This window comes from Elgaria multicarinata, chromosome 11 (genome assembly GCF_023053635.1).
Source record: "Elgaria multicarinata webbii isolate HBS135686 ecotype San Diego chromosome 11, rElgMul1.1.pri, whole genome shotgun sequence".
In the NCBI taxonomy this organism is placed as follows: Eukaryota; Metazoa; Chordata; class Lepidosauria; order Squamata; family Anguidae; genus Elgaria; species Elgaria multicarinata.
Window position 1 is genome coordinate 35,320,577 of NC_086181.1, and position 23,704 is coordinate 35,344,280.

Below are 23,704 nucleotides of genomic sequence, written 5' to 3' on the forward strand. Positions count from 1 at the left end.
TCTTCCCCCAAACCTCTTAAGTGTTAACCTTAACGTGTGGACCCTTATGAAAGTGTGTAGTGACAAGAATAAAAGCGTTTAGTCCCTATTTCTGGATTGTGGTGTGGTTTCCTTGAGAACCTAGACTGTAAAGGGTTAACAAGCGGCAGTGGGCTGGTTGTGTCAGTTCCCCCTTCTCTGGCCGGGGAATTGCTAAGCCAAACAGAGCAATTCCACTACATATATGACAATGGGATTGATCCTCATTAAATATAAACCTAAATTTTCATTGATTCGAATCTAGGTAAAGCGTCACACTGCAGCAGCAACAGCGTTTAATTTCCTGACTTTTTATAGTGCAGTTATAAATGAGCACATGCGCATTATCGCATATACAATGATATGATGGAAGCTATACATTTTATATGCAGAGCTCTGTGGATTCATGTAACAGACAAACTGGGAGTGGGGGGGGGAAGCAATGAGGCAGCAGAAGAGGATACTCGTTCCCCCCTCTATGTTTTAATAAGCTTTCTCTGCAGAGCTCCACAAAATCATAGAAGTCAAACTAAAAACGGTACGAAGGATCAAGGCAGCCGATAGGTGGGAAATTGGGATATCGGCCAATCACGTTGTCCTACCCTCAAAACTCCACCCACGTGTCAAAATGCAAATTAACTCCCCCAAAGACATATAACCATAATGTGGTGCAAACTCAGACGTGATCCAAAAGTCACGGTAAATCGCAAATGCAAATGTGCGCATGATCACATTTTAAACCTGGCGCTACGGCAAATGGACGGCTGTGTCCTGTGTCCTGAAACGTGAATATGAGCATTTAGGTCAGGGTAAACAAGCCATATAGACAAGCCCCGAGACAGAGGCTGGAGAGAAGATGGAGTGGGAGAAATGCATTCTCTCACGTGATGCATGCAGTAGCAAGACCTAGACTGAAATTCTGGTGGCTCTAATGCCTGTAGCCAAGAGTTCTTTGTTTTGTGTTCTGCAAAGCTCAGAGGGACATCATATCTTCTGATCAGCATAGTAAGGTGAGTCAGGAAAAGGGCTCGCAACTTATTACAGGGGTATCAATTCATGTTTACACAAAAGTAAGTCCCACTGTGTTCAAAGGGGTTCAGCACTCGTTAAGTGGGAACAGGTTTGCAGCCTGAGGGAGGTTCACAGGTGAACAAGGACTTGGTTTGGGGTTTCCCACATCCCACTCCAACACTTTAGCCACTGCACAGCATTGCATCTCCTCTGCCGAGCTACTTACAGACCTCTAGTCATGTTGCCTTCAGAGACAATCTTCATATCCATAGTTTGGGCAAATGTTTTCTAATGTTTGTGTTAGTACTGGGCTGAACAGGCATTCCAGAAAGGCTCTGGGCCTGCGGAAGATTCTTTGCAAAGCATGAGAAATCAGGGCATTTAGAGTTTTAGAAAATTATTGTTCTTCCTTGGAACAACAAAGAGAAAGATAGATACGTGCTTTTCTAGAGCTCCAGAAGTCACGTTTGTTCTTCGCAAAGGATTTTCTGCAATTTGGGAATTCTTCGCGAATGTCTATTGGATAGGGCGAGGTGATGTAGTCTCTTGGGAGTTCAAGAGGTGCTCCTGGTCTAGAGAAGAATCTCCTGCTGGGGCCATTTTTCAAATAAAATAAATCAATAAATAGAAGGAAGATCTTCCAAACACCTCCTAAACTCCAACAAGGTATGTAGCAACCTAGTCTCTGAAATTCTCTCCGTCCTCCCAAAAGAGGCAGAAAAAAACGCCTCTTCTGCAGGGAAATAAAAAAAAGAATCCCCCCAAAATGGGGCAGGTTTTGGTACAGCACTGGCTGGTGTGCCAACATGCAACTAAGTTAGACAGGGAAATCACAATGCAAGCTGTAATTCAGTTTGATGTCTGATGTCAAGATTTAAGATGATATGACGATCTCATTGCAGCATGATCCCTAAGAACTACCAGCATGTCCTGGCCTTTGTTTTTGCCATTGATGAGATCAACAAGGACCCTGAAATGTTACCCAACACCACGCTGGGATACGAGATTTATGAGAATGCGTTTAACTCATGGCAAACGATTAAGAACATTATGAATCTTCTCTTTAAGAAAGATCAGGATCCCCCCAATTACAACTGTGCCAGGAAAGATAAATTAATGGCTGTTATTGGTGGTCTTGTCTCTCAAACCTCCATCCAGATGGCCAATGTCTTTCATACATACAAGTTACCACAGGTATGTGCTTAGAATTTGACAGAGGCAACCACCAAGAGTGTTCTTATTTGTGTCCAACATCAACATTGGCAAGGCTATTGGTTTCTGCCAAGCCCACCAAACTCTTAGTTGACAGCACTGCCATTTTGAAATGGTGATCCCTGGAAACAAGAATCTGCAGCACTTAGAACACAATCTTATATATGAATTAGAATTGTACAGAGGCAACTACAGTGAGCCAGTGTGGTGTAGTGACTAGAGTGTTGGACTGGGTGTCCCGGGATCTGGGTTCTAGTCCCCACTCGGCCATGAAAGCTCACTGGGTGACTTAGGGCCAGTCACAGACTCTCAGGCCAATCTTCATCACAGGGTTGTGGTTGTGAGGATAAAAATGGAAAGGAGGAGAAGAATTGTGTATGCTCCCTTGGGTTTCTTAAAAAGGAAAAAGGAGGGATATAAATGAAATAAATAAATAAATAAATAAATAAATAAATAAATAGGGTGCTTGTGCATCTATTTGTGTCCCACTTCAGAACTGCTAAGAGCAAAAGTCTCTGTCAGTCCTCTGGGCTATTAATTGGCTGCATGTCCATTTTGGAAGTCATGAAGATTCCTGGAAGCAAGCATTCACAACAAGCTGTAATCCTAGATATAGCTACTGAGAATGTAAGTTGTTATAGGATTGCATCTTAAGAAACTAAGCTGTGAGTGGTGTGTGGGTTATATAACCAAAATACTGATGATACCAGGTAAATTCAGAGGGATGTTCAAGATGATCTGTTAGAAAACACAGCAACTGTTATAAGGGACCATGGGACCATGACGCTATCTTGGCTGACATTAATATATAATCAGGTGACGTTTGAGAAGAGAGGAAACTTTTTCGCAGATTAAAAACAATCATATATTTCCATTAGCTCAGCTATGGTGCCTTTGATCCAGTGTTGAGAGACAAAACTCAGTTCCCTTCTTTCTACCGGATGGTCCCAAATGAAGATCCTCAGTATGTTGGGATTGTTCGGCTCCTCAAACATTTTGGATGGAACTGGATCGGCCTCATGGTCTCAGAGGATGACAGTGGCAAAACCTTCCTTCAAACCCTGAGACCAAGGCTCATGCAGAGTAAGATTTGCCTTGCCTGGACACTGATGATGCCAATTGTGACAATATTACTACCATTTGAAATATTTGAAGCAAAAGTGAGACCAATTGAATCCATTCTCTCTATGAATGAAATGAATGTGATTCTTGTGTATGGAGACTTTCAGTCTCTAGAGGGTTTAAAGTTTATTTTGTATGTTAACGAAATGTTGTATAAGAATCCTATACAGAGGGTGTGGATCACGACAGCTGAATGGGATAACACTGCTGTAACGGGTAGGACCAAATTCCCCGCAAAATCCTTCAATGGCACCTTATTATTCAGTCTCCATACAAATGTAGTGCCAGGATTTCTGGATTTTCTCAACAGCATAAATCCATATCAGTCAAATATTCCTTTCACCAAGGAATTCTGGAAAATATCATTTGCCTGTTCACTCCCACTATATCACATCTATGCATCGAGTAATGAGATCTGCTCTGGGAAGGAGAGGTTGGGAAGCCTGCCCGGATCTGTGTTTGAATTGGGAATGTCTGGCCAGAGTTACAATATCTACAATGCTGTCTATGCTGTCGCACACAGTCTCCACGCCATGAATTCAGAGAGAGCCAATCAGAAATCAAGAGGACATGGGGACAGTTGGGACCTCCAGCAAGTTCAGCCCTGGCAGGTAGTCACAGCTACAGATCGATCATAAGATGACATTATTATCATTAGCATTATCATTATTATTATTATTAAAATTTATATACCACCCCATAGCAAAAGCTGTCTGTGCGGTTTACAAAAGTTAAAAACAGTGAACATTAAAAACAAATATACAAAATTTAAAACAACAAAAAGCATTAAATACAGACAATATCCATGTAAAACAACTAGGGGGGATCCGCACGTTGCTCCCAGAGCGATTCTATGCGGTCCCAGTGCACCCCGAAAACTATAGTGTGACTTCCCTGTAAAAGAAACAACAAAGAGCTGTCCATGTCGCCGATGCCGCCGCCACTGAGGAGAGCTCTCCGCTGGCGAGGAGAGCTCGGCAAAAGAAGGCGGGGTGAAAAGCCGAAGAAGCTCTCCACCCCTCCTTCTTTTGCTGAGCTCTCCTCGCCGGTGGAGAGCTCTCCTTGGTGGCGGTGGCAGCGGCGACATGGACGGCTCTTCGTCGTTTCTTTTACAGGGAAGTCACACTATAGTTTTCGGGGTGCACTGGGACCGTATAGAATCATTCTGGGAGTGACGTGCGGATCCCCCCCTATTCTGGGGTCAGTTACAAAATTCAGCATATGCTATTAAAAGCTGTTAAATGCCTGGGAGAAGAGAAAAGTCTTGACCTGGTGCCTCACATGGAAGCATTAAAATAAATAATAGAAGCAAAGCAAAGTTATAAATAAATGAACTACTGGAGAGAAAAATGCATCTTAGCAGACCCAACTTCCAAAGCTCTACTGAAAAGGAAGATCTCGCCTTGGAACAGTAACGGCTTAACATCCCACGTACAAATTCACCTTAACCCCTTTCTAAAGCCATCTAAGTATGAGGACATCACTACTGAATCATGACCTCCACTTTATATACCACTTTCATGGTGCAATATCCTGCATAGTGTAGATGAGGCCAACATTAAACTATGGAATTCACTTCCACAAGAGGTAGTGGATGCCACGGATGGCTTGAAAAGGGGATTGGACAAATTCAAGGACGATGAGGCTAATAATGGCTGCTACTCATGATGACTATATACTTCCTCCAATATCAGAGACAAGAAGCTCACCTACACCAAGCATAATATTCTGCTATGCCATATACTGCTTTCATACCACTTTCATAGCATTATATCCTACTTGGTGTAGATGTGTCATGGGCCCCAACAGTTGTCAATGCACTTCAGTCCCACTATAAAGCAGTAGTGTGGCTCCTGCCTTTTATATACTGCTTTCATACTACATTCATAATGGAATATCCTGCTTGGTGTAGATGAGCCCATCATGCCTATGTACACCAGTTGCTGGGGAACATGGGTGGAAGTGGGCTGTTGCACTCATGTCCTGCTTCTGGATTTCCCATGGGCAGCTGGGACTAGATGGGTCCTCCAAGGACACCAATCACTAATAATTAGGGGTGTGTGGGATCCCCGGATCTAAAGCGGAGTGGGCTGATCCTTACCTCTGAAGCCCAGTTCCAGAGTGGATCAGGGGAGGTCTGGATCGGCCCGAAGTGGTTTGGAACAGTCCAGCTCCCCTGTCCGCTGCTGCCGCAGTCCATGTGGTGATGGTGGCAGAGCCAGGTAATTGGGGAGGGGGGCTTACCTGTGTCTGCCACGGTCCTGGCGGCGGCTTCCACTGTGGCCCAGGCCTTAGGACAGAAATGGGCTGCAGCCTTAGGCCTGGGCCACAGTTGAAGCAGCCTCCAGGACCGAAGCGGCGACGGAGCCAGGTAAGTGGGGGAGGGGGGAAGGGGGCTTACCTGGCTCTGCCGTCTGCTGTCACTGCAGTTCATGCGGTGGTGGATGGCGGAGCCAGGTAAGGGGAGAGGGGGGCTTATTTGGCCCCCATTTTGTCCCCCCTTCTCCCCTTCCCTGTCTCCGCCGCCCGCCGCAGAGGCAAGTAAGTGGGGAAAGGGGATGGCAAAATGGTTGCTGAATATCTCTCCGGACCTCGCTCTGGATCCAGTTCCAGAGTGGATTGGGGGAGGTCCAGTTAAACCTGAACTGGTTCGGGCTCAATCCGGAAGGTCCTGTTAGGGATCCGAAGCGGTTCAGGTAGGGGGTTCATAGCCCTACCCGATCAAAGACACTGCTTTGTCTTGAAGCATCGTAAATGTCAAAACTGGGCAAATCCCCCCTCCCCCACATGGCATGAGCTTCGGCTATTGGGTGGTATAAAAATGTAATAAATAAAATAAAATAAATAATAAATAATAATAAATGAGCCATTTCGACTTATGACCACCCTGATTTGTGTAACAATAAAGAGCAGTTTTTAGAGAGCTCTAGCTATGGGGGCGATATATAAGTGTAATGAATGAATGAATAAATAAACAAATGAACAATCTATTGTACACTTCTTTGTCTTCCAATCCAGCTTCACTCTTTTCTTAGAAACGTTTGCTTCAATAATAGTGCTGGGGAAGAAATATTCTTTGATCACAATGGGGACCTGGCAGGAGGATATGATCTCATGAACTTGGTCACCTTCCCCAATGGATCGTTTCAGAGAGTCCGAGTAGGATGGGTGGACCCTGAAGCAACTCTAGAGGATGGGTTCACCATTAATGGAAGTGCCATTGTGTGGAATCAGAAGTTCAATCAGGTGGGAATCATTATTTCATTTTCATCCTCCTCAGTATCATCACAACGTAATAATGGATCAAGGGACACATTAGTTAAGACATGAGCTTTAACTTCCTCTTTCCTGCCTTTGTGTAGGATAAGCCAACATGAAGTGGCCTTAACTGTGTTTTTAACCTGGCAGATTTTTAATCATTGAGTTTTCCTGGTTTTTGAATTTCCATCCGTAATATTTTAATCTGCTTTCTTGCACATCAACCTATATGCTCCATTTCATTATATGATATGGTGGCTGTTGTTCTTGGTGGGGGTGATCTCAGAAGGTAGTGCTGGGGGATTCCTCATTGACACTATGGTTATGGGCCTGAGGTGTCCGTTCCACCTTATCTCCAATGCTATTTAACATATACCGCTGAGAGTGATTGTCCAGAGTTTGGGGGTTCAGTGCCACCAGTATGCTGATGATCCCTAACTCTGTCCCTTCTTTCCATGCAAATCCAAGGAAGTTATTATAGTTCTTAATTAGTGTCTGATATCAGTATTGGATTGGAAGCTTAATCCAGGGGCTCATCTACACAAAGCAGGATATTCCACTATGAAAGTGGTATGAAAGCGGTATAAAAAGGCAGGAGCCACACTACTGCTTTATAGTAGTATTGAAGTCCATTGATGGATCTACACTAATGCTTTATAGTGGTATTGAAGTGCGCTGACAACTGCTGGGGCCCATTGACACATACCATATATCACTTTCATTGTGTTATATCCTGCTTAGTGTAGTTGTGTCATGGGCCCCAACCGTTGGCAGTGCACTTCAGTACCACTATAAAATAGTAATGTAGATCCTGCAATGGACTTCAATACCAGTATAAAGCAGTAGTGTGGCTCCTGCCTTTTATATACCACTTTTATACCACTTTCGTAGTGGAATATCTTGCTTAGTGTAGATAAGCCCCAGGTGAGACAGAGGCACACCTGCTTAGTCAAAAGGGATAACAGGAATTGGGATTCAACTTGTGGTGGATGGAGTTACACTCCCCTTGAAGACTTGCAGTTTGGGTGTACTTCTAGACACAGCCCTTGAACCTGGATGCTTAGATTTCGTTGGTGGCCAGGCATGCATTTGCATAGCTGAGGATAGTGTGACAACTGCACTCTTTCCCAGAGACATCTGCTCATGCTCAACCATGCCTTAGTTACATTCCACTTGGAGCAATATAACATGCTCTACGTTGTGCTGCCTTCCAACATTGCTCAGAAACCTTTGCTAGTCCAGAGTACTGTGGCCAGATTGTTGACTGAGGTTGGTTACAGGGAGCACATGACTCCCTTCACTGGCTACTGGTCCATTTCTAGGCAGAATTTGAAGAGCTGATTATGACATATAAAGACTTATAAGGCTTAGGACAAAGCTATCCGAAAGATCTCCTTCTTATATATGAGCCTGCCCAGTTCTTAAGATCTTCTGGAGAGGCCTTTCTTTTGAGACCACCACCTTTAGAGGCATGTTTGGTGGCAATGAGAATGAGGGCCTTCTTGCTGGCTGTACATTGGGTGTGGAACTCCCTGCCAAAGGATTAGGTCCACTCCTTTTCTGCCTTTGGTCTGCCGGCAGGCAAAGACCCCTTCACTCAAATGGGCCTCTGGTGTGTAAGCAGGACTGTTGGGCTGGATGACCCTGTAGTTACAGCCATTTCCATCTCAAATGTCCTTCCCTTTGGTTACCTTTAGGTGCTGCCCATTTCCACCTGTGTTGAGAGCTGCCACCCTGGACAGAGCATGTTCGTCCAGCAGGGGAAGCAAATGTGTTGCTATGATTGTTTTGAGTGCCCCGAAGGGAGGATTTCAATCCAGATGGGTAAGTAAATTTTTATGGTTATTTAATTATCATGGATGTTGAGCTAAAAAAGAAGAATCTGTGTAATATATTTTGTTTTCTTAATCAGCTGGAGGTTAAAGTATTGGTGTATTCTGTAAATAGTGAGAGGGGTTTTTTTGTACTTCCAGATTCAGACCAATGTGAGATGTGCCCAGAAGATCAGTATCCAAATAAGAACAAGGACCAATGTATCTCCAAAGAAATAACCTACCTATCTTATGAGGAGCCCTTGGGAGTAGTTCTGGCATCCTTAACTCTTTTCCTTTCAATGATCACAGTTATTGTGATTGGGAGCTTTGGTTTGCACTGGAACACTCCCATCGTCAAAGCCAACAACTGGAGCATCACGTGTACCTTGCTCTCCTCTCTGCTGCTCTGCTTCCTCTGCTCCTTCTTGTTCATTGGGTGGCCTGGGAAAGTGACCTGCCTTCTGAGGCAAGCAGTGTTTGGCATCGTCTTCTCCATCGCTGTGGCTTCTGTGTTAGCGAAAACCATCACTGTGGTTTTGGCTTTCATGGCTACGAAGCCTGGAAACAGGATGAGGAAATGGGTTGGAAAGAAACTTGCTATATCAGTGATATTTTCTCTCTCTCTCATTCAAATTGTCATCTGTGCTGTGTGGCTGTCAACTTGTCCTCCATTCTCAGAGTTTGACATGCACACCGAAGTTGATGCAATCCTAGTCCAATGTAATGAAGGCTCTGCCTTTATGTTCTACCTTGTCCTGGGCTACATGGGCTTTTTGGCCACCATCAGCTTCATTGTTGCTTTCTTTGCCAGGAAATTGCCTGATACTTTCAATGAAGCCAAGCTGATCACTTTCAGCATGTTGGTCTTCTGCAGTGTTTGGGTGTCCTTTGTGCCCACCTACCTGAGCACCAAAGGGAAATACATGGTGGCTGTGGAGGTCTTCTCCATCTTGGCCTCTGGCTCTGGCTTGTTGGGTTTTATCTTTCTCCCTAAGTTTTACATGATTATGCTGAGGCCTGAGCTAAACACCAGAGACCAGTTAGTAAGGAAAAAGAATGGTTAGAACTGAGAACGGAAGTGATGTCAAATTGGCATCAAGGGCCTCAGGCAGAGATCTTTCCCATAAGGTGCAATTTTATCCTTTTCTTAACTGGAGATACCAAGGATTGAAGAAGGGAACAGTTGCAATGATCTGGGCTTCCTTCCTCGTAGGGGAAGGTTATTCCATTAAGCAGGTTATTCCATTAAGACAGCTGTATATAAAAAGGCAGGAGCCACACTACTGCTTTATAGCTGTACTGTAGAGCACTGACAACTGTTGGGGCCCATGACACATCTACACCAAGCAGGATATAACACTATGAAAGTGGTAAGAAAGCAGTATATGGCATGTGTCATGGGCCCCAACAGTTGTCAGTGCACTTCAATACCATTATAAAGCAGTTGTGTGGTTCCTGCCTTTTATATACTGCTTTCAGACCACTTTCATGGCGGAATATCCTGCTTGGTGTAGATGAGCCCCTACTCAGCCTCTACTGCACGGAGCTTGGATTAGATTATTCAATTCCATCCAAGGCAGAGGCACCAAAGTACTACTTGTCCCCAGAGAAGGCAGAAACAGGACAGTGATTTATGAAGAAACATACAGTTCTGGACTCTGACATTTAAGGATGGGGATAGTGACAGAAATGCCCAGAGAAGGGTGACAAAGAAGGTCTTGAAGTGCCAAATCCTGTAAGGAATGCTTGAAGGAATTTGGTATGTTTAACCTACAGAGGAAGCAATTTAAAGGCAATGTAATAGCTATCTTCAAATGTCTGATTTGATTCATATAGATCATAAATCAAATGTTTCTCCAAATGTATAGATTCAAATTATAAGAAAGGGGATTTTGATGAAATTTGTTCTACAGTGAAGCAGAGTGCTTGGGAAGGCGGCGAACTCTTCTTCGTTAGAGGTGCTTAAGGAGAGGCAGGACAGATACCCATCAGGGATGATGGTGCAGTAGATTAATTGCATCATCAGGCAGATGACCTTTGATTTCCCTTCCAACTCTAGGATTCCATCATTGTTACATAAAGTAAACTTTGTGGGTGTACATTGGAAGGATATCTCCAATATTAATTCAGAATTGTGTCTTGGATATAATATGTTTAGGAAATACTGCTATTATCGAAGGAATTGTTTAAATGGTTCAAATGGCTACCTTAGACTGTGTGCACAGAGATAGATTTCATCTGTGCTGTGAAAATTCATTCATTTATTCCTGTTCAGACACATGGGCAATCTTCTTGCCCAGATGAGGCTTGGAGGGGTGTATGTGACACATGTTTTTCTGATATTCAGTGAAGGTAGATTTGTACAAATTATATTGGCTATCCTTTGTTTTGATTACTTAGGGCACGTCTACACCAGCCCTATATCCTGGGATCATCCTAGGATCATTCCTGTGCATCCAAATACCACACAGTGGATCCCAGGAGAGGCAGGGACGATCCCTCCATTTTCCTGGAATAACCCTTAGGTGTAGAAAGGGCCTGTGTTACCTCCCTGTTTTTTTAGAACCGGGCTTTGTAGAGTGCTACTCAGGCCAAATCTACACCTTATGTCACATTATTACGATTCCATCATAGTAACATTATGTCCCCCTTTCATATTTATACCTCACAGGACACACAGTGACATTTCTTGCGGTATTTTGGATAATGTGAAATAAAAAGCAGGAAATAACTCTATGGGCTCATCTACACCATGCAGGATATTGCACTATGAAAGTGGTATGAAAGTGGTATCTAAAAGGCAGGAGCCACACCAAGCAGCATATAGCGGTATGAAAGTGGTATCTGGTATGTGTCAATGGGCCCCAACAGTGTGCTTCAACACCGCTATAAAGCAATGGTGTGGCTACTGCCTTTTATATACCACTTTCATACCACTTTCATAGTGCAATATCCTGATTGGTGTAGATAAGGCCTATGAAAACAATATTGGGAATTTGTAACGTTCCCCAACATTTATCAGTGCACTTCAATATCGCTAGAAAGCATTGGTGTAGATCAGTCTGCCCTTGAATAAGTCACAAAGTCAAGTCATTCCCCCATTGAAAACTTTTTTTAAAAAAGTTTCTTTTTTAAAAAATAACAAAATATGGAAGAACTGTGAATTTTGATCAGCTAATCATGCCAGGTACTAATGGTGACGGTAATGATAATAGCAATAGCAATAAATAGCAAAAGTTCTTCCCTTTCTGAAGAATGAAGGGGTCAATGGGAAGCAGCAATCAGGATTTGATCCACGGGATATGCATGTATCTTTATGGAAAGGAAGGCAGATGTTGGTGGGCTAGGATCACAACTAACTACATAGTCTAAAAGCCTGAAGCCACTACTGTTCAGGGGTACATCTTTACACACCCTCACTCATACAAAGAGTAGAATAATTATGCTGTAAGCTGGTTACTTTGAAGTTTTTTCAAGTGGTGGCAGGCCATGAATTCCCCCACCCCAAACTGGTTCCCCAGACCACCACAAGATGTGTTGGATAACAGCTATCAGCATCATCAAATTTGTAATGCAACACATCTGGAGGATAGCAGGTTGGGGACAGCTGTTAAGAGCTATAGACCACAATGGAAGAAAAGGTCTTAGGTTGTGGGGTTGTGTACGAAGCTGCTGGGATCTGTGGTCAGCTGCCTAATGTATTGAGCCACTGAACTGCAAGAAGCAACTTCTCAGTGAACATTTGTTAGACCTTGGATCGACTCCACCTTCCCAAGCTGGCCATTGAATCCTCCTGGAGAGCAAATGGCTATAAAAGGGCTTCCTGTTCCTGTGAACCCTTGCTTGAGTAACAAAGTTTTCTTTAGCTTAAGCATGTTCTTGTCTCCTTGCTTGTTCTTCAGTCTTGACTTATGGTTGGCTCCTCAGTCCTGCCTCCTTATTTGTTCTGACTTGCCTTTGGTCCAGACTTTTGGCTTGCCCCACAGCTCCAGGATTCTGGCTCACCTGTTTGCTGTTCGTGGCTGAGCCCTGATAGATTGTCAGTATACAAATGGGTTGTTGGTAGATCGTCTGAGGTTCAGGCAACTTCTGAATCAATGCTGGTCCCAAGATATTTTTTGGGGGGTGGCGGCAGAGGGGGTTCAGACCCACCATCACCCTCAATGGGCCCCCCTAGCCTGAAAGAGTTTATACAGGCAAACAGAGAACTCTCTTAAACTGCATTTGATCTTCTTGAATGCTCCATGTACAGTGGAAATGAGAAGTCTGCTAGGCCAATGGGCCCTCTGCTGATGTTGGGCCCCCGGCAAATGCCCATCCATGCCACTCTCTGGAGCCAGCTTTGCTGTGAATGACCCCGGAAACCAAAATTGCTGCTAAGAATTTCCTACAAAGTATTTATGGAGAGCTTGGATGATAGAAAGCCATTACAGAACTGTCCTCAGTCCTTTCATATCCCAGGTGGAAAGGAATAATAATAATGAATCACAAGGGATCATCTCCTTAAGCCTTTAAAGCCTTAGAGTCTAAGGGAGCTCTTGCTTGTGACTGCTGACGCTGTTCCTCCTGATTGTTCCCCCCACCTTGAATCTGAGCAGCAGTAGCAGCAGCGGAAAGGTCTTTGCATTTCTTGTTTCAGAGCTAGTGTAGCGTGATGCTGACGAGCCTGAGGTATGAGCTAAAGTACATCAGGCAAAGGTATGGAAGAATAACATTTATTTGTGGGGACACTTGGTGGGTTAGTTTTCTCTTCACTTCCATATCCAATCCATATGGAAGCCACAATCCATAGTGAAGGCTTCATATATTCATATTGCTAAGTAAACACCAAATTTATATGATACATGGGATATTGTATGGCCAGAAAAAAAAAAGTTGGTTCAAGGAGATGATGAAGTAGTTGGGACTCAATATTGGGAAGGACTTAGACTAGATCTACACTACTGCTTTATATCATTATTGAAGTGCACTGATAACTGTTGGGGCAGAAGACACGTTCCATGTACGGCTTTCATTGTATGATTGCCTGCTTTTTAATTCCACATTCCTAATGATTTGGCACAAGGTGTAGATCTGGTCTCAGTCTTTAGATTTTGTTTAAAAAGAGGAAGGAAGGAAGGATGGGGGGGAGGGTGAAGAAAGAAAGAAGAAAACAAAGTGGTTGATTGGAATCTATGGTGAAAGATTATGCTGGTAAAATGAGCAAATTGTGATCTACAACACACTAGACTGTGCAAGCCGATGCTTGGGTGATCTTGTCTTGCAGCATGGAGATCAACCTGTGAAGCCTTTTGCTTTCAGTCTTGTTTTCTGATCTGGGCATATTCCAAGGTTATTCTACACTAGGGTGACCATATTTTGGAAACCAAAAAAGAGGACACCCGGTGTGTGTGTGTGTGTGTGTGTGTGTGTGTGTGTGTGTAGAAAGCACATGTTCTTTGACCTTTGGAAACATGTCATTCCCCCTGCCATGCTAATGGCACCTCACATTAACTTGTAGTGGGGGAATGACATTCTTTCTGGAGGCCCTGGAAAGCACACTTTCCGGTCCTCTGCTCCAATCAGGGCCATAAAGGCCCCGATTGGAACAGAGGAGGGGAAAGCATGTCATTCCTTCCCCCCTGCCCCATTGCTCCAACTGGGACCTTTTCTATAATGTCCGGGAATGACACACTTTCCCCTTTAAGGCCCTGATTGGAGCAGTGTGTGTGTGGCGGGAATGACACACTTTCCAGAAGTCATTACCCCCTGCCACACTAACTGTGGCCTTATTATTATTATTATTATTATTTATTTATATAGCACCATCAGTGTACATGGTGCTGTACAGAGTAAAACAGTAAATTGCAAGACCCTGCCGCATAGGCTTACAATCTAATAAAGAGGAAAGTGTGTCATTCCTAGACATTATAGGAAATTACAGAAGATCCTCCCCTAATACGAAGTATAGAACAATAACCTGGAAAAATCTGGGCAAATCCTGACAGGTGGTCACCCTATTAATAAAGTTAAATTCTGCATTTTGTGCCAGTCAAGTACATTTGAATTTACTTTGAGTATTTGGCGTAATGTCTTGTTGTACTGGTAGTTATAAGGGGAAGTGAACTGTTGGAATGTGTACGGTTCTAATCACTGCACCTAAAAAAAGGGATATTGTAGAATTAGAAAAAAAATGCAGAAAAGGCCAACTAAGATGATCAACTCCCATATGATGAAAGGTTACAACATCTGAGTCTGGTATGCAATTACCTAAGAATAAGTCCCATTGCACAGTAAGGGGGGGGGGGAGAAACAGATTTCGTGCATCCTGCTGCCTCATAGGGTTGGATCCAGATGTATGTTGAGACTGTGTTGGAGTAACTGGACTTCCTCTCAACCCATTCCCAGAAGAGCTCCTCCTTCCCCCCTAAAATGCTACATAGTGAGGCTGGAGACCCTGCTGAATGGAGGGATCCCCCCAAAACTGGCAAGAGGGACCTGACACAAGAAGAGGCTATCCCCTTGCAGAAGGCAGATTCTGGATCCAACCTGAAATCATCAAAGGTGCCCATGGAGGGGTAGTGGTTTTGCACGCAAAGTCCATGTATGATCTATGCTTTGCATGAAGAAGGCCCACATTCAATAGCGTTTCACAGGAAGCAAAGCCAGCAGCTTACTTTCCCATTTCAAACCATCTCAAATAAAATTAATTCTTCAATTCATTTGCATCCTGACTCAGATCACCTGAACCAATGGAAAAAGATGTTTTTAAAGCATCTTTATTGTCTTGCAGGGAAATATTTGGGTTGGGGTGGTGATGGTGCATGGTGGCATGTGGGAAGAGGAGTGTTGACCCTTCCTTCCTCATAAAAATTGCCTCCTGCATAACAATTAAGCTGAGAAAATAACCTTCCCCTTGCAGCAATGCATGCGTGGGCCTTTCTGGAATAGATCTGGGCCCCTTGGAAGTAGATTCATGGCTGGGGTCCCATAGGCCCAGACCTAGCAACACTCAGGGCTGGGAATGGCCTCTGCTTGGAACCTTGGAGATCCACTCCCAGGCCTTTGCTAGATGAGGGGTTAGCCTGGTGCGAGGCCCGGGCTCATCCCTGTGCATCCAGATGACGCACAGGGGATCCTGGGCTCAGGCAGGGGTCAAACCTCCCTGGCCTCAGGGTAACCAGCACCACTTGTGGCCCAGTATTTCCCAAGGTCTCGGGCTGAGCCTGAGACCACGGGCATGTAGACCAGTTCCCTCCTTTTCCAGGTTACCGCATTTACTCGCGAGTAGCTGGGAGAAGTGGTGGATGGTGCACAGTACTCTGCAGGAGCAATGTGGCCATCAGGGCAGGGTGGGGAGATGGGGGGAATCGGAGCCAGGAGGGATGGGGGGGAAACGGAGCAAGGGGGGGATGGGGGGAATCGGAGATCACAGTTGGGGGGGAATCGGAGATCGCAGGTGGGGGGGAATCAGAGATCGTGGGTGGGTGGGGGAAATGGAGCCAGGAGGAGATGGGGGAAACAGAGCCATGGGGAGAGGGGGGACGTCGGAGCCAGAGCGGGGGGACATTGGAGCCAGGCGGGAGTGAGGAACCCTTTAAAAAAACACAACCCTTACCTTTATCGTTGGTGTACTCCTGCGCACTTGGCCCTTTAAAATTAAAATAATAATAATATGGCAGACATGATGGGTCCTTCCTGCAGCCTGTCGCGTCTTATGTGTAGACAGGGGTGAGGGCCCGCACTACTTGTAGCATGGGCTCACCCCTCCTCCTGCACGGATTCCAAGGTAGGTCTAGCAAAGCCCCCATTCAGAGTCAATCATTCTGAGATAGAGAGACAACACATTGACATATTTCTGTGATCTTTGTAGGTCCAAGCCATTGGCATGCATCTCACAAATGGAGACCTGGAAAACTATACAGCTGTCACTGAATTCCTCCTGCTGGGATTCGGGGACCTGGGAGATCTGGATTTTCTCCTCTTTCTGCTCTTCCTAGTCATCTACATTGTGACCATGGTTGGGAACATGCTCATCATTGTGCTGTTGGTGTCAGATCATAGCCTTCATACTCCCATGTACTTCTTCCTGGGGAATTTGTCCTGCTTGGAGATCTGCTACAGTTCCAGCATTGTACCCAAGATGCTTGCTGGCCTCTTCCACCATGGGGCAATCATTTCTGTTGCAGGCTGTATGGCACAATACTCTTTTTTTGGTTTCCTGGCTGTAGCTGAGTGTTATCTCCTGGCAGCCATGTCTTATGATAGGTATGTAGCAATATGCAAGCCATTGCTCTATGCCACTCTTATGGATAGCAAGGTTTGCTTGCAGCTGGCAGCTGGGTCCTGGATAAGCAGCTTGCTGGTGATCAATGTAACAATCTATTTGATGCAGCAACTGACCTTCTGTGGTCCCAATAAAATCGACCACTTCTTTTGTGACTACAGGCCATTGCTGAAGTTGTCATGCAGTGACACCCACACGATGGAGCAGATAACGACCCTTTTGGCAGGCCTCTGCTCTCTGCCACCCTTTGTTTTAACTCTGGCATCCTATATTTTTATCATATTGGCCATACTGAGAATCCCATCTACTGTCGGGAGGCAAAAGGCCTTCTTGACCTGCTCCTCTCACCTCACAGTGGTGTCCATTTTCTATGGCACCATAATGATTGTCTATCTCTTACCAAGAACAGCGGCTTTGCAAGATGTGAACAAGGTTTTCTCTCTCTTCTACATAGTCCTGACTCCACTGCTAAACCCCCTCATCTACAGTCTGAGAAACAGGGAAGTAAAGAATGCCTTGAAGAAAGTCCTTAAGTTCTTTGCCTACAGAACTATACTTTAACATGTTTTTAATTTTTTTTCATTTAATATTATATGGCTGTATCGTCCAATAGATGAAACCCTCTGGGCGGTTTGCAATAATTGAAACCATAATATGCAACACATTTTTTTAAAAAAACAAAGGCAGGATCTACACTACTGTTTTAAAATGGTTTATAACAGTAGTGACAGCTGTTTGGACCCAGGACACACGCCATACAGAGTTTTTGAAGTGTTATACCTACTCGGTGGAGATCTGACTAGAGTTTAAAACTACAATAAAACCCAAAACCAACATCTCAACCTTCTCTGGTTTTTTTTTTTTAATTAACAGTTATTAGTCTAAAACCTTTGAAATACAGCAATGAAACTGGGTGTGCACATTCAGGACAGAATTCTACATTTCAAGTTTGAAAATGCATGCAATCCACTGACCACTTTTTGTTAGCAATAGAAACACTGAAGAAACATTTAGCTTCTTTAATTTAATCAGTCAGAAACTGCTACATGTGAAAAAAAAAAGAGGTTAAGTGACTCAACCATACTGCTGTGAAGCAAAACCTCTTTGAACCATGTGGTTTTCTAGTCTGCAACAGTATGTCCAAGTTCTGTGTTTCTTAGTGGTATATATCCAGTTTTCCAAAGTATGTTTTCAAAGTATGTAATCATCCGGAAATAACAAAAGTCATTCCCCCCGCCCCCGCACAACCCCCTGTTGTTTATGTAACAATTGTTCATCAATTGTTTCCACAAAGAACAATAATTGTTGTTACACGTTAGGTCCAGATGTTGGATTAGATTAATAAATAACTGGTCAGTTTGGTCCCCAAGTGACCTTGTTTAATGGTTTCAAAATTCACACCATTTAAAAATACCACAAAAGGTTTTAACAAATCATTCTCATCACCAACTGCATAATGAAGAAGACAGAGAAATGTGTATCTTGGAATAACATTAGATGTACTTTCTCCAATTAATCATGGAGGTGATTATTTGATTTGACCTGCCTATCTTTAATCTTTATAATGATGAGTCCCTTTGTCATGATTAGGGTGTGCCTTTTCATCCTTTCTGGTGGTGTGCTGGGGGAATGAAGAGGTTTTAGATCCAGTTGATTCAAGGCCTCCCTGATCTACCCCTCAAACATCCTTTTTTTTTTAATCCTCTACTGCCAGTGATAGTGACAGAGCTTCTCACAGATGTGAAGAGGAGATCTTCTGAGCCTGCAGAGAGGACCCTCCATGAACAGAAAGCAAATATGCAACTTTCAGTGCCTTCTCTGCTGCTCTCCATGGGAGCCTATGATTGCTCCCTAAGTTGATATATAATGTTGCTATTTGTTTAAAATGCTTTCTTAAGTGTAACTTGAAATTGTTTGCAACATAACATTTATTTCAGGGGGAGTGTTCATTTTGATTGGGCTGATTCTTCCAAATCATGATCATTTCAAAGTTGTCCATTTGTCCAGCTTAGGGTGACCATATGAAAAGGAGGACCAGGCTCCTGTATCTTTAACAGGTGCATAGAAAAGGGGATTTCAGCAGGTGTCATTTGTAGGCATGCAGCACCTGGTGAAATTCCCCCTTCATCACAACAGTTAAAGCTGCAGGAGCCCGGTCTTCTTGACCAGATACAAAAGAGGGCAGGGCTCTGGCAGCTTTAACTATTGTGATGAAGAGGGAATTTCACCAGGTGTGGCATGCATACAAATGACACCTGCTGAAATTCCCTGCTTTATACAACTGTTAAAGATACAGGAGCCCTGTCCTCCTTTTCATATGGTCACCCTAGTCTTTCCTTTATTTCCCCATGATCTAATTTGTTTAAATCCTCTGTTTTATTTGTAAAGCAATTTCTCAAAATTGTATGGATTTGTTTTTAATGACAAATCCGAGAGCATCATCACAAGGGGAAAATCGCGTTCCCTTACCGTCGCTTCTCTGCACTTCCTCATTCTTCCTGGATGGGAAAGAGGAAGTAAACAAAGACCACATGGCCCATTCAGAAGCTGATTTTATGGCACTACTTTTCCTGCACACACCATTAAAAAAAAGTCAGATTAAAACAGGTATATTTTGCTACAGAAAAACAAGTGGAAGGAGGTGTGTGGACATAATCTAAAGGACGTGTACATACCCGTAAGTTGGCAGTAGTGAGCATGAGTTAAAGTGTTTGTCTATGTACCTGTGAATCTGGATATTAAGATCAATAGGGGAATTGAAGTGTTGTGTGTGCTGTTCACTTTTCCAATGACCAGGGATGAGTAATTAAATATCTGGGGGCTCATCTACATCCAGCAGGATATTCCACTATCAAAGTGGTATGAAAGTGGTATATAAAAGAAGTAGCCACACTACTGCTTTATAGCAGTATTGAAGTGCAATGCAGGATCTACACTACTGCTTAATACTGGTACTGAAGTGGACTGACAACTGTTGGGGCCCATGACACATCTGCCCCAAGCACGATATAACACTATGAAAGTGGTATGAAAGTGGCATATGGTATGTGTCAATGGGCCCCAACAATTGTCAGTGTACTTTAATACCACTGTAAAGCAGTAGTGTGGCTCCTGCCTTTGATATACTGCTTTCATACCACTTTTATAGTGGAATATCCTGCTTGGTGTAGATGAGCCCTGGGATTCCTCCAGATAAGGGTTTTTATTCTGCAATCACCCTGCCTCATTCACAGAATTTTAAGGTGGGATCCAGACATGATTTATAACCTTCCAGTGTTTTTTCACCATTCCTTCCATCTTTTTTATTTTATTTTTTAATTTTATCACAGAAAATCATTTAGGGAATAAAATATGTTAGAGAAGGAAAGCAGCACAATGTCTCTTGGTTGGTAGCATTAGCAGCTAATTATCTGGAAACACCGTGAATCATTCACAAAATGGATGCAATATTAAGATTTGATGTCCAATGAGAAAATGATTTCATTTGAAGAAAAAAAAGTCTAGAAAATGTTGCATAACAGAACTCCCAAATATCTTCAGATTATGTTCTTTATAATGGGATTTATACATAATGGGATATGGAGACACCGATCTAATTTATAATGTTTATTTCTGCAAGCAAAATAAACGGCTTTGTCTTGGTTATATTTTCCTTAGAATAAGTTCATGTGTGGACAAAGCAATGTAAGCAACCATGGCAATTTCACCTACAGTCATGGAATGGAACTTGATTTTACAACTCAGGATAAATGTCCAATGCTTTTATACTCAAAGAAAGCTCCAATAATTCCCCAGCCATATCTGGCTGCGGGATTCTGGGAGTTGTAGTCCAGCATATCTGGAGGGTGCTATGTTGGTGAAGGCTGCTCTGGATTATGCACCTTATTGGCCGACATTGTCAGAATAACTGGATAAACAGAGCAGCTCAGAAACACAGCAGCAGCATTGGTGTATTAGGAAGTCAGGATTCACCTGATCTCCTGATTTACATGGAAGTCAGGATTCACCTGACAAACCTGCAAGGTAGGCTCCTGGACCAAACGTTCTGAACTCCCCAGTTACCCACCTCCCTGCCCTGCCCACAACTGGGACAAGCCAGATGTTCACGGGAATAAACCACAGACACACATTTAGAGACCAAAGCAACTTTATTGCAATCACTAAAACTAACACGTCCTCTGATGCCATGTTTCTCGCCTGCCCACGGGTCTCTCCTTCCCTTGCTCGGCTTCGTCCATTTTCTTCTGCTGCCCCTTATGCCTGGAACGCTCTTCCAGAACATTTGAGAACTACAAGTTCAACCACAGCTTTTAAAGCTCAGCTAAAACCTTTTCTTTTTCCTAAAGCTTTTAAAACTTGATTTTGTTCTGACTTTATACTGTTAGTTTTACCCTACCCAGTGCCTGTTTACCCTACCCTGTGCCTGTTTGCATTCCCTTGCCCTCCTTATTGTTTTATTATGATTTTATTAGAATGTAAGCCTATGCGGCAGGGTCTTGCTATTTACTGTTTTACTCTGTACAGCACCATGTACATTGATGGTGCTATATAAAATCATAATAATAATAATAATAATAATAATAATAATAATAATAATAATAATAATTGGTCATAAAACAGCCCCTTAAAAAGTAGGAAGGAATGCTAGGATCTTGTTTGTGACAATGAGACGCCTTCTGGGCCTTTTTGGGTTTTTTTAAGAAAAATGTATTAGCTACAACTTTATCTCATTCCAGAAGGCACCACTCACCACGCTATAGGGAGTGACAACTTTATATATTTCCTGAATTTGCGATCAACTGAATCAGCCTGTGTATATTTTCTTTCCCCAAAAAAACGTACCTGAACTTAAATTTTTAATGAGCTATGGTATGTCCCCTTGACTGTATGTACTTTCAAAACTGCTAAAATTATCAATCCCATCGTTACCTCCGAAACACTCATTATTATTATTATTGCTTTGTGTATATTATCTTTTTTTATTTTAGCTATCAGGCCACTGAAGAAGATAGCAAGTCGAAACGCATTTGGTCTTCACTCACAGACATTATGGAGCAGCTTTATTATTGTATTACTGTTGTCTGTATGCTTATTATCTTTGTGTGTATGCCTCTAAAAAAGTGTTCCACATTTTATTCTTTTTTATATATATAAAAGATTGTTTTTGTTATAAGTTTGTTGTTTCATTATTTCCTTAACTTTGTAGCCACTCATTCTTCTCCACTGATGCCAGAGATGCCAGGGGTCTTGCTAGAGTCAGGAATCCCCCAGGGTTTATATGCTCTGCCATGTCAGGCACTTCATCCAATGAGCCATCCTGAGATATGTCAAGGTCAAGTATGACACCTACGTTCTTCCACTTGTCTGTCCAGGTATTCATATGGTGACAATAGGTGTGAGAGCCCTTCCTACCATGTCCCGCTGCCTCCGGAAACCCTACCTCCACCCCACACCAAGAAGATCTGTATGGCACCTTTAATGCTTGAGTTTAGGAGGTCAGCTAAGACTTCTTTTTAAAGTCATGGTATGTTGGCTGGTGTGAGTTTTGTGGCTTTGTATTGCTTGGTCCGTTGTTTTACTGTTTTTAATGCATGCTGCTTTGATCTCTTTTATCAGGAAAGAGAGGATAAATGATTTAAGTAAAATAATAATTAGCTCTTTCTTTTGGTTTGGAAGTGATGCTTCCTTCCCCTGTTTCTTCTGCCTAAAAAGTCCCTGCTCTTGGTGGCTCCATAGTCTGGTTACGCCTCCTCTTCCACTGCTACCTTCCAAGCTGCACTTTGTCCTATAAACATCAGTAATGCTCAAACTTGCCTGTATCTGCACAGCATGTGAATCTGGATCATTCTGTATTATAATAAAGGGATGAAGCTAGTTTGATATAGCTAGACTGTTATCTAAGAAAAAAATGTATCCTTCCAACTGATTTCTTGAAAGCAGTTCTTATTTCTTTATTCCTCAGACTGTAAATGATTGGGTTAAATGTTGGTGTCACTACTGTGTATAGGAGGGAAAGGATCCTGTCACTATCAAGGGAATAGGTTGATTTAGGTCTAATGTAGATGAAAGTGATGGTTCCATAGAACAGTGAGACAACAATGAGATGTGAGGAACAGGTGGAGAATGCTTTGTGCCTGTTCTTGGCCACAGGCATCCTTAGGATGGTGGAGATGATGAGGACATAGGACAGGAGGATGAGAAAAAAAGGCACCAGGACAAAAACTACGGTTACTGTGGCAACTGCCACTTCATTCTTGAAGGTGTCTGTAGTGGCCAGTCTCAAAACTGGTAAAACGTCGCAGAAGAAATGGCTGATTCTACCAGGCCCGCAGAAAGGAAGAGTAAATATTGAAACAGACTGCCCCAAAGCCACCAAAATACCAATGGTCCATGAGATGGCAGCCAACTGGATGCATTCTGCGGGGCTCATGATGCATGAATATCGCAGGGGTTTACATATGGCGATGTAGCGATCGTACGCCATGACACAGAGAAGGCAACACTCTGTGATGCCACAGACAATGAAGAAATACATCTGAATGCCGCAGCCCACAAAGGACATGGTGAGATTCTCTGACAGTAAATGCTCTAGCATCTTAGGGATGACAGATGACGTGTAGCCAATTTCCAAGAAGGACAAGTTCTGGAGGAAGAAGTACATTGGTGTGTGAAGGGTCAAATCGGTAATGGTTAGGATCAATATCATGCTGTTGCCAGCCAAGGCCACCAAGTAGAATGTTAGGACCAGCCAAAACAGAAGGGCCTGCATATTCTGGAAATCCGAGAAGCCTAAAAGTGTGATACCAGTCAAGCAGGACTGGTTGCCTTGTTTCACTGTATCATCTGGATGGGTTCCTGGAGTCATAGCAGGAGCTTCAAACAAAGGAAGTTACAGCCAATTCAACATAATTCAAATGTCCTAGAAGGGGCATCATATCTCCACAATAACCCATTAAGGTGGGTTATTGGGATAACATCATACATAAGAATATGCACTTTTTCA

At 43.3% G+C, this 23,704-nt stretch overlaps 2 protein-coding genes across 2 annotated transcripts; one reads left to right on the forward strand and one right to left on the reverse strand.

Moving 5' to 3' along the window:
* The first annotated feature begins 1,932 nt into the window (after positions 1 to 1,932).
* Positions 1,933 to 9,499, forward strand: LOC134405674 (vomeronasal type-2 receptor 26-like). Its single transcript, XM_063136918.1, has 3 exons — positions 1,933 to 2,223; positions 8,319 to 8,445; positions 8,595 to 9,499. The coding sequence occupies exons 1-3, from the start codon at positions 1,933 to 1,935 to the stop codon at positions 9,497 to 9,499; spliced, it is 1,323 nt and encodes a 440-aa protein (XP_062992988.1).
* Positions 9,500 to 18,433: 8,934 nt separating this feature from the next.
* On the reverse strand, positions 18,434 to 23,470 carry LOC134405675 (olfactory receptor 10A4-like). Its single transcript, XM_063136919.1, has 3 exons — positions 22,625 to 23,470; positions 19,483 to 19,527; positions 18,434 to 18,463 (listed from the first exon to the last, which is right to left on the reverse strand). The coding sequence occupies exons 1-3, from the start codon at positions 23,468 to 23,470 to the stop codon at positions 18,434 to 18,436; spliced, it is 921 nt and encodes a 306-aa protein (XP_062992989.1).
* Between the last annotated feature and the right edge of the window lie 234 nt (positions 23,471 to 23,704).

Excerpts from the sequence above, each read along its gene's own strand:
- LOC134405675 (XM_063136919.1), bottom strand. The coding sequence starts at position 23,470 with ATGCAGGCCCTTCTGTTTTGGCTGGTCCTAACATTCTACTTGGTGGCC. Across the intron at positions 19,528-22,624 it reads GAACTGCTTTCAAGAAATCA|ATGAGCCCCCAGATATTTAA; the intron begins GTTGGAAGGATA and ends TGCTGGATGTAG. Across the intron at positions 18,464-19,482 it reads CATCCCTGGTCATTGGAAAA|GCTCAGAAGATCTCCTCTTC; the intron begins GTGAACAGCACA and ends TCCTCTCTGCAG.
- LOC134405674 (XM_063136918.1), top strand. The coding sequence starts at position 1,933 with ATGATCCCTAAGAACTACCAGCATGTCCTGGCCTTTGTTTTTGCCATT. Across the intron at positions 2,224-8,318 it reads ATACATACAAGTTACCACAG|GTGCTGCCCATTTCCACCTG; the intron begins GTATGTGCTTAG and ends GGTTACCTTTAG. Across the intron at positions 8,446-8,594 it reads GAGGATTTCAATCCAGATGG|ATTCAGACCAATGTGAGATG; the intron begins GTAAGTAAATTT and ends TTGTACTTCCAG.